Genomic DNA, 18099 nt, shown 5'->3' on the forward strand with positions numbered 1-18099 from the left:
TTTTTTTTTTTTAACACAGGGTGTGGCTCTGTCACCCAGGCTAGAGTGTAGTATCTCAATCATGGCTCACTGCAGTCTCAACCTCACACACTTAGGTGGTTCTCCCACTTCAGCCTCTCAAGTAGCTGGGACTACAGGCGTGTGCCACCATGCCCAGCTAATTATTTGTCATTTTTGTAGTGATGGGGTTTCACTATTCACCCAGGCTGGTTGTGAATTCCTGGGCTCAAGTGATCTGCCTGTCTCAGCCTCCCAAAATGCTGGGATTACAGGCGTGAGCCACCATGCCTGGCTTCCATTGCTTCTTTATTCAGCATCCTTTGGAATGTTTTTTTTTTTTTTCTTTTTTTGCAGTCTCCTTCTATAATCCAGGCTAGAGTACAGTGGTGTGATTTCAGCTCACTGCAACCTCCACCTCCCAGGTTCAAGCCATTCTCCTGCCTCAGCCTCCTGAGTAGCTGGAATTACAGGTGCACACCACCACGCCTGGTTAATTTTTGTATTTTTAATAGAGATGGGGTTTCACCACGTTGGCTAAGTCAGGTCTCGAACTCCTGACCTCAAGTGATCTGCCTGCCTCGGCCTCCTAAAACGCTGGGATTACAGTCATGAGCCACCGCACCCAACTTAGAATGTCTCTTTTCAATTGGGTCTATATGCAAGTCTCTACTGTCTACCTGTGTGTAGTTCAAAGGCATGCTTCCTGGCTCTCTGACCTGCTTTTCTCAGTATCTCTGAAGGCCTGGATGGTCTCATCTTGCATCTTCCATTAATGCCCAGCCAGAACAAGACTGCTGTCTCTCACCACTCACCAGCTTAATCTCTCCATTGCCCACAATGACACTGAACTCGCTGAGATCCTTCATCAGCCCGTTCAGCACCTCAGCAATTCGTTTTCGCTGGTGTCCGCTGACCTCCTGTAGCCGCTGCAACTCAGACTCCAGGGACAGCATGGTGGCCTGGGGACAGCCCCTCAGGTCATTCCCATTGCCATCCCCCTGCTACCCTGCCCAGCCCAGACAAAGGCCTCTCCCTTCATGCACGACCCTGAGGGCTGCTATGAAGAGAACGTAGGCCCTGCAGAAGAGTCTGGAAGAGAGAGGAACTGGGAGGGGAAAGTGCAGTGACAGGGTTGGGGAGGAACTCATGATGCACTGAACAGCAGTGCAGAGGTACAGCCACCATACAGCCCTGGAAGGATGCAGAGGCACCTCGACATGGGAGATGTTCTGTGGTCAGAGAGCTGTTGGGCCATTGGTACACCACTTACCACCTTCTGAGACAGCTCGTCCACCAGAAGCTGGTTCTGCTGACTCTTCTCCTCCACCTCCTGGGACTTCTGGTCGTAGTTCACAGCCAGCTCCTCCAGGGCCTGCAGCACTTCCTTTACCTCGTCCTTAGCGGCATCGTTCTCTGATTGCAGGTGGCTCAGCTCACGCTGGACCTTCTCATTGTCTCCTCGGGTGGACACCAGCAGCTTCAAGGGAGAGAAGTGCCATGTGGGAAAGCTCGCTGCCAGTGACTATTTCTACGGCCTTGGGTCTGGGAAGCTGAGCCCCCCCACCCAAAATAAGAGTTAAGAGGAAGTGGGCTTTAGCCTTCATAGAAATGAAGAAGCCCCCAGACTCCAAAATTTGTGCTTTAAGAAAAGCCCCAGGCTGGGTGTGGTGGCTCACGCCTAAAATCCCAGCACTCTGGGAGGCCGAGGCAGGAGGATCACCTAAGGTCAGGAGTTCAAGAACAGCCTGGCCAACACAGTGAAACCCCATCTCTACAAAAATACAAAACTTAGCCGTGCCTGATGGCAGGTGCCTGTAATCCCAGCTACTCGGAAGGCTGAGATGGGAGAGTAGCTTGAACCAGGGAGGCATAGGTTGCAGTGAGCTGAGATCGTGCCATTGCACTAGTCAGGGTGATGGAGTGAGACTCCATCTCAAAAAAAAAAAAAGAAGGAAAGAAGAGCCCCAGCTGGGCACAGTGGCTCCCACCTCTAATCCCAGCATTTTGGAAGGCCTAGGTGGAGGGATTGCCTGAGCTCAGGAGTTCAAGACCAGCCTGGGCAACATGGCAAAACCCCATCTCTACAAAAAATACAAAAATTAGCCGGGTTGTGATGGTGCACTTGTAGTCCCAGCTACTTAGGGGGCTGAGACAGGACTGCTTGACCCTGGAAGATCAAGGCTGCAGTGAACTGAGACTGCCTTACTGTATTCCAGCCTGGGTAACAAATTGAGACAGGAAGGAAGGAAGGGAGGAAAGGGAGAAAGGAGGAAGGGAGGAAGGGAGGAAGAGAGAGAGGGAGGGATGGAGGCACAGAGGGAGGGATAGAGGGAGGGATGGAGGGGAAAAAGCCCCAGGGAGGTTCCCAGACCTCTATAGTTTGGGGGAGTGACTAATCCCCAAGCAGAATGCCTTTTCTTCCATCTGATTTTTTTTTAATATGAAACACTTAATGAATTTGCATGTCATCCTTGCACAGGGGCCATGCTAATCTTCTCTGTATCATTCCAATTTTAGTATATGTGCTGCTGAAGCGAGCACCCATCTGATTTTTAAAAGGTCTATTCCACGCCTCCCAGGGATGAACAGAACCCCTTTCCTCTCATGTCCTGCCCCCCCTCCTGTTACCTCTTCCTGGTCCAGCATTTGCTGCTTGAGCTTCTCTATGAGTTGGCTTTGCTGGTTGATTTCATCATCCTGTTGGAGGAAACGGGGAAAGATGGGTGAATGGAAGCTACTCCTTCCAGTTTAGACATGAGAAGTTTGGGGGTAGAGGCAGGATACTGATAAAAATCTAGATAGTATAAGCTTTGAGTTAGAAACCTCATATGCTACAGGAAGACTGCTTGAGGCCAGGAGTTCAAAACCAGCCTAGGCCACATAGTGAGACCCTGTCTCTACAAAAAATTTAAAATATTAGTCAGGCCTGGTGGTGCATGCCTGTAATCCCAGTGCATTGAGCGGCTAAGGCGGGAGGATCACTTGAGGCCAGGAGTTTGAGAGCAGCTTAGGCAACAAAGTGAGATCCCATTTCTAACAACAAAAAAATTAGCTGGGCATGGTAGTGTGCACCTGTAGTCCCAGCTGCTTCGGAGGCTGAGGTGGGAGAGGATCCCTTGAGCCCAGGAGTTTGAGGCTGCAATGAGCTGTTACTGCACCACTGTACTTCAGCCTGGGTGACAAAGCAAGACTCTTTCTCTCAAAGCAAAATAACAATAATACATGAAAATAAAATACTTTTATGAAGAATTATTAATTGTGCATAATAGAATGCTGAATGAAAAAAATCAGATGCGAAATTACATATACAGGTCAGGTGCAGTGGCTCACACCTGTAATCCCAGCACTTTGGAGGAGGGCCAAGGCGGACGGATCACTGGAGTTCAGGAGTTTGAGACTAGTATGGCCAACATGGCGAAACCCCGTATCTACTGAAAATAAAAAGTTTATCCGGGCATGGTGGCATGTGCCTGTAATCCCAGCTATCTGGAGGCTGAGGCAGGAGAATCACTTAAACCTGAGAGACAGGCTGTGCATGGTGGCTCATGCCTGTAATCCCAGCACTTTGGGAGGCAGAGGCAGGTAGATCACCTGAGGTGGGTAGTTCAAGACCAGCCTGACCAACACGGAGAAACCCTGTCTCTACTCAAAAATACAAAATAAGCTGGGTGTGGTGGCACATGCCTATAATCCCAGCTACTCTGGAGGCTGAGGCAGGAGAATCACTTGAACCTAGAAGGCAGAGGTTGCAGTGAGCCGAGATAATGCCATTGCACCCCACCCTGGGTAACAAGAGTGAAACTCTGTCTCATTGGGGAAAAAAAACCTGAGAGAGGTTGCAGTGAGCCATGATCATGCCACTGCACTCCAGATGGACAACAGAGCAAGACTCTGTCTCAAAAAAAACCATTACATATACAGTATATCTCAATTGCATTGTATACGCACAGAGAAAAGCAAAATGTTAAGTATTATCTCTGAATAGTGGATGATTTCAATTTTCTTCTACGTATTTTATTGATTTTTCCACATTTCAATCATAAGCAGTTATCCCCTTTTAAAACCAGAAAACGGCAATAGAAGCGATTTTCTTTGATCCTCTACCTCTCATCCCACCTGGCCGCCTCCGTGCTCTGCCTGGCCGCCCTCACCTTGTCATCGAGCTGCTTATAGAGGCGGCGGATCTCCTCCTCATATTTCTGCCGCTCCTCGGGTGCGATTCGCACCACAATGGATGAATTGTCATTCACAGGGGTCTCCTCACAGAGCTCAGCCCCCAGGGCTGCCTCCTCCCCAGCCAGGCGCTCCGTCTCGGGCACATTCTCTCCTGCAAAGGGGCAGGATAAGGTGAGGAATGGGAGAAAAATAGGTTGCATCCACGAGTTCTTCCTTCTCACTCTTCATACCAAGACCTCTGGGGCCCTTGAACTCTCTTGCCAGGTGGACCTTCTACCTTTTGCAGGGCTGGGGAGGTAGGTAGTCAGCCCCCTCACTCCCTTTCCTCATGACTGCTCTACTACACCTCTCCAGAAATGCAGCCCCGCTTCTTGGAGATTGGCTTGGCCAGAAACGTCACCCAGAGTTGGCTCCCCAGCCTTCTCCTCCTCCTCCCACCACCCCTCACTCCCACTGATCCCTCTCTAACCATTGCGCCACCGGCTCAGCTCTGCCTCCAGCTTCGCGATCGTCTCCTTCTGGGCCTTTGTCTTCTCCTTTTCCTTCTCATATTTCTTCTTCCACTGCTCAGCAGTCAACTCCAGATTCACTGAGGCGGTGTTCTTAATGGTCTTTGCACTGGGTGAGAATAAGAGGAACAAAGAGATGAGACCTACATTAGACTTGGGTGACCCTGAGGAGAGAGAACCACAGGGGCTGGGATGGCAAGTTGGGTACCAGGGATCCCTCATGGGGACCCTGCCACTGACCGCTGCCCAAACATCAGCGTGGACTTGGTCTCTGCATCATTGTAACTGGACGGCGAGCAACAGATGAACATAGTCGTCCGGCAGTTTCCCCCCAGAGAGTCCTGGAGAATCCTTGTCATTTTGCTGTCACGATATGGAACATAGCTTTTCTGCGGGAGGAAGGAGACCATGAATCAGAAATAAACTAATACAATTCAACAGGGAATCAGAAAGTGCAGTGGTGCTACCCAGGGATCAAGTGACCCATGAATTGGGGCATGATTATATGGTGGCATTAGCAGGCGGGGGAGGAGACGGGGTGGGGCTTGAGGGGTGAGGGGACCTAAGGATCACTCACAGTGCCCTCAGCCAGTGCAGAGATCACATTCCCCAGGGCTGACAGTGACTTGTTGATATTCTTTGCCTCGTCCAGCACAGCTCCCTCTGCTCCAGTCTTGCTGACCTACCAGGGCAATAAGAGATGACTATATATGAGTAGCTACACATGGAGAGGGCTGTCACCATCTCATTCCAGGGCTCAGTCCAAGGAGAAAGGAGGGAACAGGGAAGAAGACAGAGTAAAAGAGATGCTTGGCTGGGATTGGGGAAGGCGCTTGCTCTGTTCCCCTCAACTCTCCTGTCCAAGCCCACCTTGCCTTCACCTCTTGCCACATATTATATGATTTCATTTATATGAAATGTTCAGTATAGGCAAAACCATAGAGACAGAGAGTAGATTAGAGGTGGACAGGGGATGGGGTTAGGGGACAATGGAGAGTGACTGCGAATGGGTGATGACAGTGTTCTAGCATTGGGTAGCATGATGGTTGCACAACCTTGGGAACATACTACAAACCACTGAGTTGCCTTCGAAATGGTGAACTTTATGGTATGTGAATTATATCCCAATACAAATAATTTTTTAGTTCAAAAAAAGACTGTAGTCCCAGCTACTCGGGAGGCTGAGGCAGGAGAATTGCTTGAACCCAGGAGGCGGATGTTGCGGTGAGCTGAGATGGTGCCATTGTACTCCAGCCTGGGTAACAAGAGCAAAACTCTGTCTCAAAAAAAAAAAAAAAAAAAAAAGCCAAGGACCAGCCGGGATGTGAAACCCTGTTTCTACTAAAAATACAAAAAATTAGCCAGGTGTGGTGGCAGGTGGCTGTAATCCCAGCTACCTGGGAGACTGAGGAAAAGGTTGTGAGCTGAGATTGCGCCACTGCACTCCAGCCTGGGTGACAGAGCCAGACTCCATCTCAAAAAGAAGAAGAGCCAAGGTCCAGCTTGGCCAACATAGTGAAATCCCGTCTCTACTAAAAATACAAAAACTTAGCCAGGTGTGGTGGCGGGCACCTGTAATCCCAGCTACTTGGGAGACTGAGGCAGGAGAATCGCTTGAACCCAGGAGGCAAAGGTTGCAGTGAGCCGAGATGATGCCACTGCACTGCAGCCTGGGGACAGAGCAAGACTTTATCTCAAAAATATGAAAGAGCCAAGGCTTTCACCCACCCCATATCCACAGGACCCCTTACCTTCTCACTCCCTGCCAGGTCCACCAGATACAGCTTCCCACTGAGCTTCTGCTCCGTTTCCATGTTCTCCTGCTTGATGTTGATAAGGAAGATGCTGTGGCTCCGAGAGCTGTGTTCATTCATGTCTGCAGGAGCAAGGGAGAGACAGGACCTGCACCACCCTGCAGAAGTGAGGTCCTCAGCCCCTGGCTTCCACTGGACCCAGCCCCGCCCACCTGGAGAGAAGGTGCCCGCCAGGACTAGACCTACTGCCACATCTCCCAGGCAGCAGGATCCCTCAGACAAAGGGTCTTCTCTTCTGAGGGGCATAGTCTTTCCTGGCTCACTTTTGAGTCCCACCACCCCAGAGGACACAGAAGACGGGTAGATCCTCAGACTCGAGAGATCCCCTTGTATCCCCACTCACTGGTGACAGCCACATGACGATTTGATTTCCCTTCATCAATCACGTCAAGAATCTCCTCTGGGCTGGACACAAAGCGTTCAGTACAACCCTGTGGGGGACAAACAGACAGTGATCCATACACTTTGTTTTTAAGTTTGTATTTATTTTTATCTTATTTATTACCTTTTTGAAACAGTGTCGGCCGGGCACAGTGTCTCATGCCTGTAATCCCAGCACTTTGGGAGGCTGAGATTGGCGGATCACCTGAGGTCAGGAATTTGAGACCAGCCTGTCCAACATGGTGAAACCCCATCTCCACTAAAAATACAAAAATTAGCTGAGTCTAGTGGTGCATGCCTTTAATGCCAGCTGCTTGGGAAGCTGAGGCAGAAGAATCGCTTGAACCCAGGAGGTGGAGGCTGCAGTGAGCCAAGATCGTGCCATTGCACTCCAGCCTTGGCAACAGAGTGAGATTCCATCAAAAAAAAAAAAGGAAAGGAAAGGAAAAGAAACAATGTTGCTCTACTACCCAGACTGGAGTGCAGTGGCACTATCATGGCTCACTGCAACCTCGATTGAGCTCCTGGGCTCAAGCAATCCTCATGCCTCAGCCTCCTGAGTAGCTGGGTCTACAGGTGTGTGCCACTATGCCTGGCTAATTTTCTTTTTTAATTAAACAAGGGGCCAGGCACTGTGGCTCATGCCTGTAATCCCAGCAATTTGGGAGGCTGAGGCAGGTGGATCACCTGAGATCAGGAGTTAAAGCTCAACCTGGCCAACACGGTGAAACCCCGTCTCTACTAAAAATACAAAATATTAGCCATGCCCAGCTAGTTTTTTGTATTTTTAGCAGAGACGGGGTTTCATCATGTTGGCCAGGCTGGTCTCAAACTCCTGGCCTCAAGTGATCTGCCCACCTCAGCCTCCCAAAGTGGTGGGATTATAGGTGTGAGCCACCATGCCCAGCAAAGACAGTATCTTTTCTGATCCCCCTAGACTCTCCCTGGCCCTGAGGCACATCCCATTCCTCCAGGATATCCACTCTCCAACTTCCGAGTCACTGACCTATGCTCCTCCCCCACCCACACTCTCAATACATTGGGCCCACATAGGTGCCCCGCCCCGACTCTCACCTTGACAAATGGCACCCGGTTCTTGTCCTCGTGCACAGACAAATTTGTCTTGGTCACTGAATCAAAAGAATGCAGGGTAAGCAAGGCTAATACTTCCACGGCCCCCACCTGCACCTTGCAGTCAGCTCAGTTAGTGGTTTTCTTCTCCGTGCTAAAGGAAGACTCTCCCTGTGAAGCCTAAACTCCCTGCACAAGCTGAAGGCTCAGTTCCTCCTCCATCTCCTCAGGGCTCCAGCTCCCCAGCCCCAGATCCTCTTGAACTGTTTATATGCAGTCCTGCGCACCTAAGCTCATCTTCTGACCTTCTCAGTTTTTGGAAATACTGGTGAATGGAGCCAAAGGACTTGAGCGCTGTGTGCCCTCTGCATCTCGTCAATCAGTGCCTAATTCCAAGAGCAATGTGAGCTCTTTTCTCCACCCTCCTCACACACCCTCATCCAATGGGGCTAAACACTCACCATCCAGAAGATCACGAATTTTGTCCAGATAAATTTCAAAGTAAGAAACCTGATTAAGAAGAAAGAAAGAGGGTGAAGTAAAGAGCGCCTATCTTAAATCTGGTTTAGGAATCCCATACTAACGTGACCTGCTGAAACAGTGGTGGTGGGAGGAAAAGAACAGAAGAGAACATCTGGATGAAGAACTGGGGTAACTGGAAGGGGAATCCAGTTGGTGAGCCCAGGCTCTTCAGTGGGTTTATTTTAGATCTTCCCCTCCCAGTCCCCATCTGAATGCCCAGCTGTCGTGCCCTGGTCACCTTGATGTGGAACTCAAGATTCTCATCCATGGAGTAGATGTGGTTGAAGATGTCGCGGGCAATTCGAGGAATGATTCCCATCAGCTGGGGGTCGTGCAGCTTTCCCTGGCGAGTGAAGGTATTTGAGAATGAAGCTGGGGCTCAGGGAAAATGAGACAACTCAGATGTATTCAGGTGAACACCAAGGCAAGAGTCAGTAAGAAGAAAGTCCTAAGTTAGGAGATGGTCACCAGCATGTCTGCCTTTTAGAGGAGCAAGGAGATAATTGAGTAGCCCTTTGGATTTCCCTTGCTTTTCCAGTACAAAAGAAGACTGGAGTAGTGGAAAGAATGATACATCACAGCGGGTTGAAGGGATTCCATTAAACTTCCCCTAATTGCTGGGCATGGTGGCTCACACCTGTAATCTAAGCACTTTGGAGGCCAAGGCAGGCGGATCACCTGAGGTCGAGAGTTCAAGACCAGCCTGACCAACATGGTGAAACCCCCGTCTTTAAAAAAAAAAAAAAAAAAGAGTAGGGCTGGGCACGGTGGCTCACGCCTATAATCCCAGCACTCTGGGAGGCCGAGGCGGGTGGATCACGAGGTCAAGAGATCGAGACCATCCTGGTCAACATGGTGAAACCCCGTCTCTACTAAAAAGTTATCTGGGCACGGTGGTGCGCGCCTGTAGTCCCAGCTACTTGGGAGGCTGAGGCAGGAGAATTGCTTGAACCCAGGAGGCGGAGGTTGCAGTGAGCCGGGATCGCGCCATTGCACTCCAGCCCGGGTAACAACAGTGAAACTCCGTCTCAAAAAATAAAATAAAATAAAATAAACTTCCCCTAATGTTGCCCTTGCATTCATCGTCTGTACCCATCTATCTTCCTCTGGACCAGGCAATCCTTGATTCCTAGATCTTCCCCCACTGAGATTCCCTGATCTTCCATTAACACTCCTAGCCCCTCAACCACCAGAGTCAGAACCCTCACCTCCATGGTATGTGTTTTCCCTGAGGATGTCTGCCCATAAGCAAAAATGGTGCCATTGTAGCCAGCAAGGACATCTGGAAGAGACAGTGGAGAAAGAGTACTGGTGGAGATAAGCCAGGTAGGGAATAGGGTGCTGAGAAGAGACATTCTAAAAAGAAATCTATTACCTTTGACAATCTGCATGGCACATGCATGATAAACTTGCTCCTGAGTCGTGTTTGGAGGGAATACACGGTCAAAAACATATGGCTTCCCCTGAAATGAAAATAAACTATATCAGACATCAATAGGCAGGATGTGAGTGAGAAGAAATACCACAGCCCCCTTCCATCAGCTGAGAAAGGCACCCTGTTCTTCAATGCCCCTAATGCATGAAAATGTGGGAGAATGAGAGAAACCAAAGGTACTGACGCCAGGAGTTGTGTCTGTGTGGTAGAGAAGTGTCATACAGTGAGACTGTGTTAGGGGAACCTAGTCATGGTGTGATGACTGAGCACTCCACTACCCCAACCAGATGAAAAAAGACAGTAGGGCCACAGGGGATGAAAAGTGAAGAACCATTCATTAACACTAAAATACCAAAGCTAGTAATTAAAATCTCCAGCTAGAAATACCTTCCTCAAAAGAGCCACATGCCCTGATATGGAAAGCTCTTCAGCTGTACTAAGTGAAAGACGCAAAGTTAGTGACACATGTGTATATAGCATGTTCCCTACCATGTAAATGAAATTCAGTCTACACTGAGAGCCTCTGTGGAAACATTAACAGGAGCTCTCTCTCTGTGAAAGGAATATATTATATTAGAAATATGAATCTCCCTTTAAGAACAGAACAAGCTTTAATTCAAGAACTGTGGGTCAGGCACGGTGGCTCACGCCTGTAATCCTAGCACTTTGGGAGGCCGAGGCAGGCAGATCACAAGGTCAGATTTCGAGACCAGCCTGGCCAATGTAGTGAAACCCCATCTCTACTAAAAACACACACACAAAAAAAAAATTTAGCCAGGCGTGGTGGCAGGTGCCTGTCATCCCAGCTACTTGGAAGGCTGAGGCAAGGAGAATCACTGGAACCTGGAAGGCAGAAGTTACAGTGAGCTGAGATTGTGCCACTACACTCCAGCCCAGGGGACAGTGCGAGACTCTCGTTTCAAAAACAGGAAGGAAGGAAGAGAGGGAGGGAGGGAGGGAGGGAGAGAGAGGGAGGGAGGGAAGAAAAAATAACTGTGAAGCAAATCATTCAGACCTACAAATGCTTGTTTAATTCAGGAATAGGTTGTAAATCATGTGTGCTGATAAGAAAGATAAAGATACAAAATACACCTCACGGAGCTAACCAATGAATATATTTGATGTCTAATCACATTACAGGTAAATCTCTGGTAAGAGTAAATGAGACAATGCTTGTTCTCTATCATAAGTGACTGACTTGTCAAATGGTTTTACTACAGAGTCCCTCTCTATCCAACAGAAATGTAAACCTCAAGATCTACAGACACCAGAGTTTGGGAGATATGTTTTAACTAATTAAGGAAAGTTATAAACCTTGGCTAGAGCTGGAGATGTGGCTCTAGGTATAGCAACAACATTGCATAATATATACAGAATTTTTTTCTAGAAGGAATTATACAAAAGTGTTAACAGTGGTTACTTTGAGGAGAGAAACTGAGAGAAAGGCTTTTATTTTTCATTTTGTATACTGCATGGTTTACATTTTTAAACTATGTACAAGCATATAAAGATTTTTTAATGGCAAAGAAGAGATAACAGTGCATCCCTTTTTGCTTTATTTTATTTTTTTCTTGAGATGGAGTCTCCCTTTGTTGCCCAGGCTGGAGTGCAGTGGCAGGATCTTGGCTCACCGCAACCTCTGCCTCCCAGGTTCAAGCCATTCTCCTGCCTCAGCCTCCCCAGTAGCTGAGATCACAGGCACCCACCACCATGCCTGGCTAATTTTTTGCATTTTTAGTAGAGACAGGGTTTCACCATGTTGGGCAGGCTGGTCTTGAACTCCTGACCTCAGGTGATCCACTCACCTCAGCCTCCCAATGTGCTGGGATTATAGGCGTGAGCCACTGCACCTGGCCTCTTTATATTTCTTTGTGTAAAAGAAAACTAATAAATTTGTTTTTAGGCCGGGTGCGGTGGCTCACGCCTATAATCCCAGCACTTTGGGAGGCCGAGGTGGGTGGATCATGAGGTCAAGAGATCGAGACCATCCTGGTCAACAAGATGAAACCCCGTCTCTACTAAAAATACAAAAATTAGCTGGGCATGGTGGTGCGCACCTGTAGTCCCAGCTACTCGGGAGGCTGAGGCAGGAGAATTGCTTGAACCCAGAAGGCGGAGGTTGCGGTGAGCTGAGATCGCGCCACTGTACTCCAGTCTGGGTAACAACAGTGAAACTCCGTCTCAAAAAACAAACAAAAAACAATAAATTTGTTTTTAATATTAAAACAATTAAATCTGGCTTATAGAAGAAAATCTACCTAAAGTATTTACCTAGTCTCTCTGTGGTGAAAGCCTCTGAAGCCCAAGAAATGGAATCCACAAAGGAAAAGAAGTTAGCAAAGTGCTCTCTGTGATGTACCGTGAACTGACAGAAGCTTTCTGAAGGACAATTCTATTAAATATTTCAGTATCCATACTGTTCATACTCTATACCAGGATTCCAGTGCTAAGATTTCCTTTTACAAAAAACTTGCTGGGCCGGGCACGGTGACGCATGCCTATAATCCCAGCACTTTGGGCGGCTGAGGCAGGCAGATCACTTCAGATCAGGAGTTCAAGACCAGCCTGGGCAACATGGTGAAACCCCATCTCTACAAAAATTAGCTGGGTGTGGTGCTGCATGCCTATCAGCTACTCAGGAGGCTCCTCTGGAGGCTGAGGTAGGCGAATTACCTGAGCTCAAAAGACAGAGGTTGCAGTGAGCCAAGATCGGGTCACTGTACTCCAGCCTAGGCGACAGAGAGAGAGACCCTGCATCAAAACAAACAAACAAACAAAAAGAAAACCTCCCTTTTTTCTTTTATTTTTCTGGAGTTACGGTCTCATTTGTCATGCAGGCTGGAGTGCAGTGGCGAAATAATAGCTCACTGCATCCTTAACCTCCCGGGCCTAAGCAATTCTCCTAAGTAGCTGGGACCACAGGCACATGCCACGATGCCTGCCTAATTATGTTTATTTTTTGTAGAGGCAGAGTCTCACCATGTGGCGCAGGCTGGTCTCAAACTCCTGGGCTCAAGCGATCCACCCAACTCAGCCTCCCAAAGTGCTAGGATTGCAAGCGTGAGCCACCATGCCCTGCCTTAAAAACTCTCAGAAATTAGTAACAAAAAGACAAAAACTAAACCAGAAAAAAGTGAACAAGAACTAGAAACAAGCAACAGAAGAAGAAATATAAATGTTTAGTAATCATGAAGATGTTCAACATTTTCCAAGAAAAAAACTGAAACGGTAAAATCTCTTTTCACCTCTCAAACTGAAAAACAAAATTTTCATTGTAATACCTAGTGTAGATACGGGTTCAAAGAAATAAGAACCTTCATTATTTTCTGGTTGGAGAGTACATCCATATAACAATTCAAAAATACATAATCAAAAGCCTTAAATTTTATACATCCATGGATCCAGAAATTCTACTTCTAAGAACTGATACTATGGAAATCAAGATTTTGCTACCAGGATGTTTACAATCACACTGTTTATAAAAATGAGAAATTGAGGGCTGGGCACGGTGGCTCACGCCTGTAATCCCAGCACTCTGGGAGGCCAAGGCGGGTGGATCACTAGGTCAAGAGATCGAGACCATCCTGGTCAACATGGTGAAACCCTGTCTCTACTAAAAAAACTTAGTTGGTCATGGTGGCACAGACCGTAGTCCCAGCTACTCGGGAGGCTGAGGTAGCAGAATTGCTTGAACCCAGGAGGCGGAGGTTGTGGTGAGCCGAGATCGCACCATTGCACTCCAGCCTGGGTAATAAGAGAGAAATTCTGTCTAAAAAAAATAAAAATAAATTAAAAGTAAATAAATAAATTGGAGGCCAGATGCAGTGGCTCACACCTGTAATCCCAGCACTTTGGGGGGCCAAGGCAGGCGGATCACGAGGTCAAGGGATCGAAACCATCCTGGCCAACATGATGAACCCCATCTCTACTAAAAACACAAAAAATTAGCTGGGTGTGGTGGTGCGTGCCTGTAGTCCCAGCTACTCGGGAGCCTGAGGCAGGAGAATCAAATGAACCCAGGAGGCAGAGGTTGCAGTGAGCTGAGATCATGCCACTGCACTCCAGCTTGGGCGACGGAGTGAACAAAAAAAAGAAAGAAAGAAATTGAAGCCAACTCTATGAAAGGCAACTTGTGGAACTAGCCTTACATTTTTACATGCATATACCTTATGACCTCCAGTTCGAAAAATTTATCCTGTAGACACACTGCACATACGCAAAAAGTATTTATACAAGGCTGTTTAACTGCTTGTAATAGCAGATGATTAGAACAACGCTTAATGTAAACCAACAGAGGCCTGGTTAAATAATGGCCTATGCCTACAACAAATTATAGAGTTGAAGGAGACAGGTCATATGCGGTGTAATCCCAGCTCTTTTAGAGGTCGAGGCTGGAGGAACCTTGAGACCAGGAGTTGAGACCAGCCTGGGCAACATAGGGAGACTCTGTCTCTACAAAAATAATAAAAAAAATAGGCCGCGCGTGGTGGCTCATGCCTGTAATCCCAGCACTTTGGGAGGCTGAGGAGGGTGGATCACGAGGTCAAGAGATCGAGACCATCCTGGTCAACATGGTGAAACTCTGTCTCTACTAAAAATGCAAAAAATTAGCTGGGCATGTGGCGTGTGCCTGTAATCCCAGCTACTCGGGAGGCTGAGGCAAGAGAATTGCCTGAACCCAGGAGGTGGAGGTTGAGGTGAGCCGAGATCACGCCATTGCACTCCCACCTGGGTAACAAGAGCGAAACTCCGTCTCAAATTAAAAAAAAAAAAAAAAAATAGCCAGGCATAGTGGCATGGGCCTGTGATCCCAGCTACCCAGGAGGTTGAGGCAGGATAATGGCCTGAGCCTGGAAGGTGGAGGTTGCAGTGAGCTGTGATTGCACCACTGCACTGCAGCCTGAGCAACAAAGCAAAACCCTGTCTCGGAGGGGAAAAAAAAACAGCAGGCTTGGTGGCTTACATCTGTAATCCCAACAGTTTAGGAGGCTGAGGCAGGCAGATCACAAGGTCAGGAGTTCAAGACCAGCCTGATGAACATGGTGAAACCCCATCTCTACTAAAAATACAAAAATTAGCCAGACATGGTGGCTCGCACTAATCCCAGCTACTCAGGAGGCTGAAGCAGGAGAATTGCTTGAACCCAGGAGGTGGAGGTTGCAGTGAGCCAAGATTGCCCCACTGCACTTCAGCCTGGGGAACAGCAAGACTTCATCTCAAAAAGAAAAAAAAAGAAAGAATGAGATAAATTTTGATGTGCTGATGTGGAAGGATCTCCAGGACTCAGTGTTTTGTTTCGATTTGTTTGTTTTGAGGAGACAGAACCTTGCTCTATCGCCCAGGCTGGAGTACAGTGACATTATCTAGACTCACTGGAACCTTCCCCTCCCAAGCACAAGCGATTCTCCTGTCTCAGCCTCCCAAGTAGCTGGGATTGGAGGCTCCTGCCACCACACCTGGCTAATTTCTATATTTTTAGTAAAGACAGTGTTTCCCCATGTTGGCCAGGCTGGTCTTGAACTCCTGACCTCAGGTGATCCACCCGCCTCAGCCTCCCAAAATGCTGGGATTATAGGAGTGAGCTGCCATGCCCAGCCCTGTATGGTTCTTTGTTGTTTCTTTTTTGTGACAGTCTCACTCTGTTGCCCAGCCTGGAGTGCAGTGGCACAATCTTGGCTCACTGCAACCTCTGCCTCCTGGATTCAAGAGATTCTCACCCTCCCAAGTAGCTGGCCGCCTGCCACCATGTCCAGATAATTTTTGTTTTATTTGTTCATTTATTTATTTATTAAAATGGAGTCTTGCTCTGTCATCAGGCCAGAGTGCTGTGGCGTGATCTCGACTCACTGCTACCCTTGCCTCCCCGGTTCAGGTGATTCTCCTGCCTTAGCCTCCCAAGTAGCTGGGACTACAGGTACACGCCACCTTGCCCAGCTAAGTTTTGTATTTTTAGCAGAGACAAGGTTTCACCATGTTGGCCAGGATGGTCTCGCTCTCCTGATCCTGTGATCTGCTCACCTCGGCCTCCCAAAGTGCTGGGATTACAGACATGAGCCACCTCGCCTAGCCCTGTTTTTTTATTTTCTTAAAGTTGCAGAATGGGATGTATAATATGCTACCATTTGTGTAAAAAAAAAAAAGTTATGCATGTATATATGTATTCACTTATAAATGTATGGTACTTTTTTTGGAAAGATCCACAAGAAGCTGCCTTCTTTTTTCTGAGACAGAGTCTCACTCCGTTACCAGGCACCAGGCTGGAGTGCAGTGGATCTTGGCTCACTGCAACCTCTGCCTCCTGGGTTCAAGCAATTCTACTGCCTCAGCCTCCCCAGTAGCTGCGACTACAGGCATGCGCCACCATGCCCAGCTAATTTTTTTTTTTTATATTTTTAGTAGAGACGGGGTTTCACCATGTTGGCCAGGAAGGTCTCGATCTCTTGACCTCGTGATCCACCCACCTCGGTCTCCCAAAGTGCTGGGATTATAGGCATGAGCCACTGCACCTGGCTGAAGCTGCCTTCTTAAAGGGGAACTATGTGGCTGGAAAAGGGGTGAGATGGAGAAGGAAACAGTATAAACCTTTTCATATTGTTTACATTTTGTCACGTGTGGGTAAGACATTTGAAGATTAAAGTAAAAATTGTAAAATACAGCCAGGCATGGTGGTATAAGCCTATAATCCTAGCTACTCAGGAGGCTGAGGTGGAAGGATTGCTTGAACCCAGGAGGAGGAGGTTGCAGTGAGCCAAGATCGCACCGCTGCACACTCTAGTGGGGGTGACAGAGTGAGACTCCAACTCAAAAAAAAAAATTATAAAATAAAGTTATATAGCAATATTTAACAATGGCAAAATAGTCATAATATTTTTTAGAGAAAAAAGGCTATAAACAATATATAGTTTATGATGTCGTTTTATTAAAATTAACATGTATATATGCAGAAAAAAAGACTGGAAAAATACACAAATTACTAACTGCTTTTTTGGGGTCGTAGGATACTGGGTGATTTTTAGCTTCTTCTGTGTGCTTTTCTTTGTCTTTATGTTAACAATTAAAACGTATTGGTGTGGTAATTACATTATTTTTAATGTTATTAAAGAAAAATCTACTTTAATTTTGAATTGTAATTAATTCTTAAATTGTAATCTACCTCAATGTTTCTCTCACCTAGCGGCCAAGAAACAGAAACAAACAAAATATGTCTATCTCAGGCCAATGCCTCTCATCTCTATTTGTTTTTAAATTTTCCTTTTCCTTTATTATGTGATATAAGACTTACTGACTTCATAACACCATTTAAGTACTGTTCACTTTCTGTAATAGCATTTCGGTTGGGGATTGGTGTGTTTTTGATTGTACAAAGGACAGTTGTATTATATTAGGCAAAATTATGACCTTATTGTTTTTATTTGAAGATTTGTATGATCTCAGGAGATGTGTATGGGTTCAAGTTGACAAGGGGTGGGCTTGTGATGGTTAATACTGTCAACTTGATTGGATTGAAGGATGCAAAGTATTGTTCCCGGGTGTGTCTGTGAGGGTGTTGCCAAAGGAGATTAACATTTGAGTCAGTGGGCTGGGAAAGGCAGACCCACCCTTAATCTGGGTGGGCACAATCTTATCAGCTGCCAGTGTGGCCAGAATATAAAACGGCAGAAAAATGTGAAAAGATGAGACTGGATTTCTCATCTCTTCTCCACCAACAATCTCTATCCATGTTTCATGAAGCCAGGCATCCAGCCAAAGGGGATTAAATGCAACTCTCAAGCCAACCTTGCCCCTCCCCCACCCACCAAACATAGGCACCAACACACCAGCCACCCCACCCCAGCCTCCCCACACACTCCCTCAAAACATTCCCAGTTACGGGATTCTAGAAGGCTCCACAGACGCATTAAAATGGAGAGCGCTCTCCAAATGCTGAAGCCAATTATACCCCCTTTTCATCAGGAACCCCTTTACATCAATCTAGGCTGCGAATAAAGAAAAGAGCAGAGAGGGAGGAAGGGTGACGTTCTCAGATCTGTGAGTCTAAAAGATACCCAAGAGCCAAAAATTGGTGCGTTTAGTAAAGTCCTGATCAGGGAAGGCCATGTGACATGAGATATGATTTCAGGGGTTCCAGGAAGGCCTGCTTTATTCTTAGCTGGGCTCTAAAATTCCAGGTCTAGCTCTTTATTTGTTTAAG

General features: G+C 47.3%; 1 protein-coding gene and 1 non-coding gene across 2 annotated transcripts in view; both read right to left on the bottom strand.

Annotated features, from left to right (window-relative positions):
• The window catches only part of KIF5A (kinesin family member 5A), a 36389-nt gene that overhangs the window by 12112 nt on the left and 6178 nt on the right, over nucleotides 1-18099 (bottom strand). Inside the window, exons 2-15 of the mRNA XM_035256257.3 lie at nucleotides 9849-9936; nucleotides 9682-9755; nucleotides 8712-8816; nucleotides 8413-8461; nucleotides 7955-8010; nucleotides 6843-6930; nucleotides 6437-6561; nucleotides 5263-5367; nucleotides 4926-5074; nucleotides 4646-4794; nucleotides 4152-4327; nucleotides 2629-2697; nucleotides 1271-1477; nucleotides 813-959 (exon numbers count right to left, since the gene is read on the bottom strand). Coding sequence (XP_035112148.1) covers nucleotides 813-959; nucleotides 1271-1477; nucleotides 2629-2697; nucleotides 4152-4327; nucleotides 4646-4794; nucleotides 4926-5074; nucleotides 5263-5367; nucleotides 6437-6561; nucleotides 6843-6930; nucleotides 7955-8010; nucleotides 8413-8461; nucleotides 8712-8816; nucleotides 9682-9755; nucleotides 9849-9936 — 1587 coding nt within the window. The remainder of the gene's footprint in view (nucleotides 1-812; nucleotides 960-1270; nucleotides 1478-2628; nucleotides 2698-4151; nucleotides 4328-4645; nucleotides 4795-4925; nucleotides 5075-5262; nucleotides 5368-6436; nucleotides 6562-6842; nucleotides 6931-7954; nucleotides 8011-8412; nucleotides 8462-8711; nucleotides 8817-9681; nucleotides 9756-9848; nucleotides 9937-18099) is intronic.
• On the bottom strand, nucleotides 2435-2541 carry LOC118144580 (U6 spliceosomal RNA). Its single transcript, XR_004729348.1, has one exon. It is a non-coding gene; the product is annotated as a U6 spliceosomal RNA (small nuclear RNA).

Source organism: Callithrix jacchus, chromosome 9, assembly GCF_049354715.1.
Source record: "Callithrix jacchus isolate 240 chromosome 9, calJac240_pri, whole genome shotgun sequence".
Classification (NCBI taxonomy): domain Eukaryota; kingdom Metazoa; phylum Chordata; class Mammalia; order Primates; family Cebidae; genus Callithrix; species Callithrix jacchus.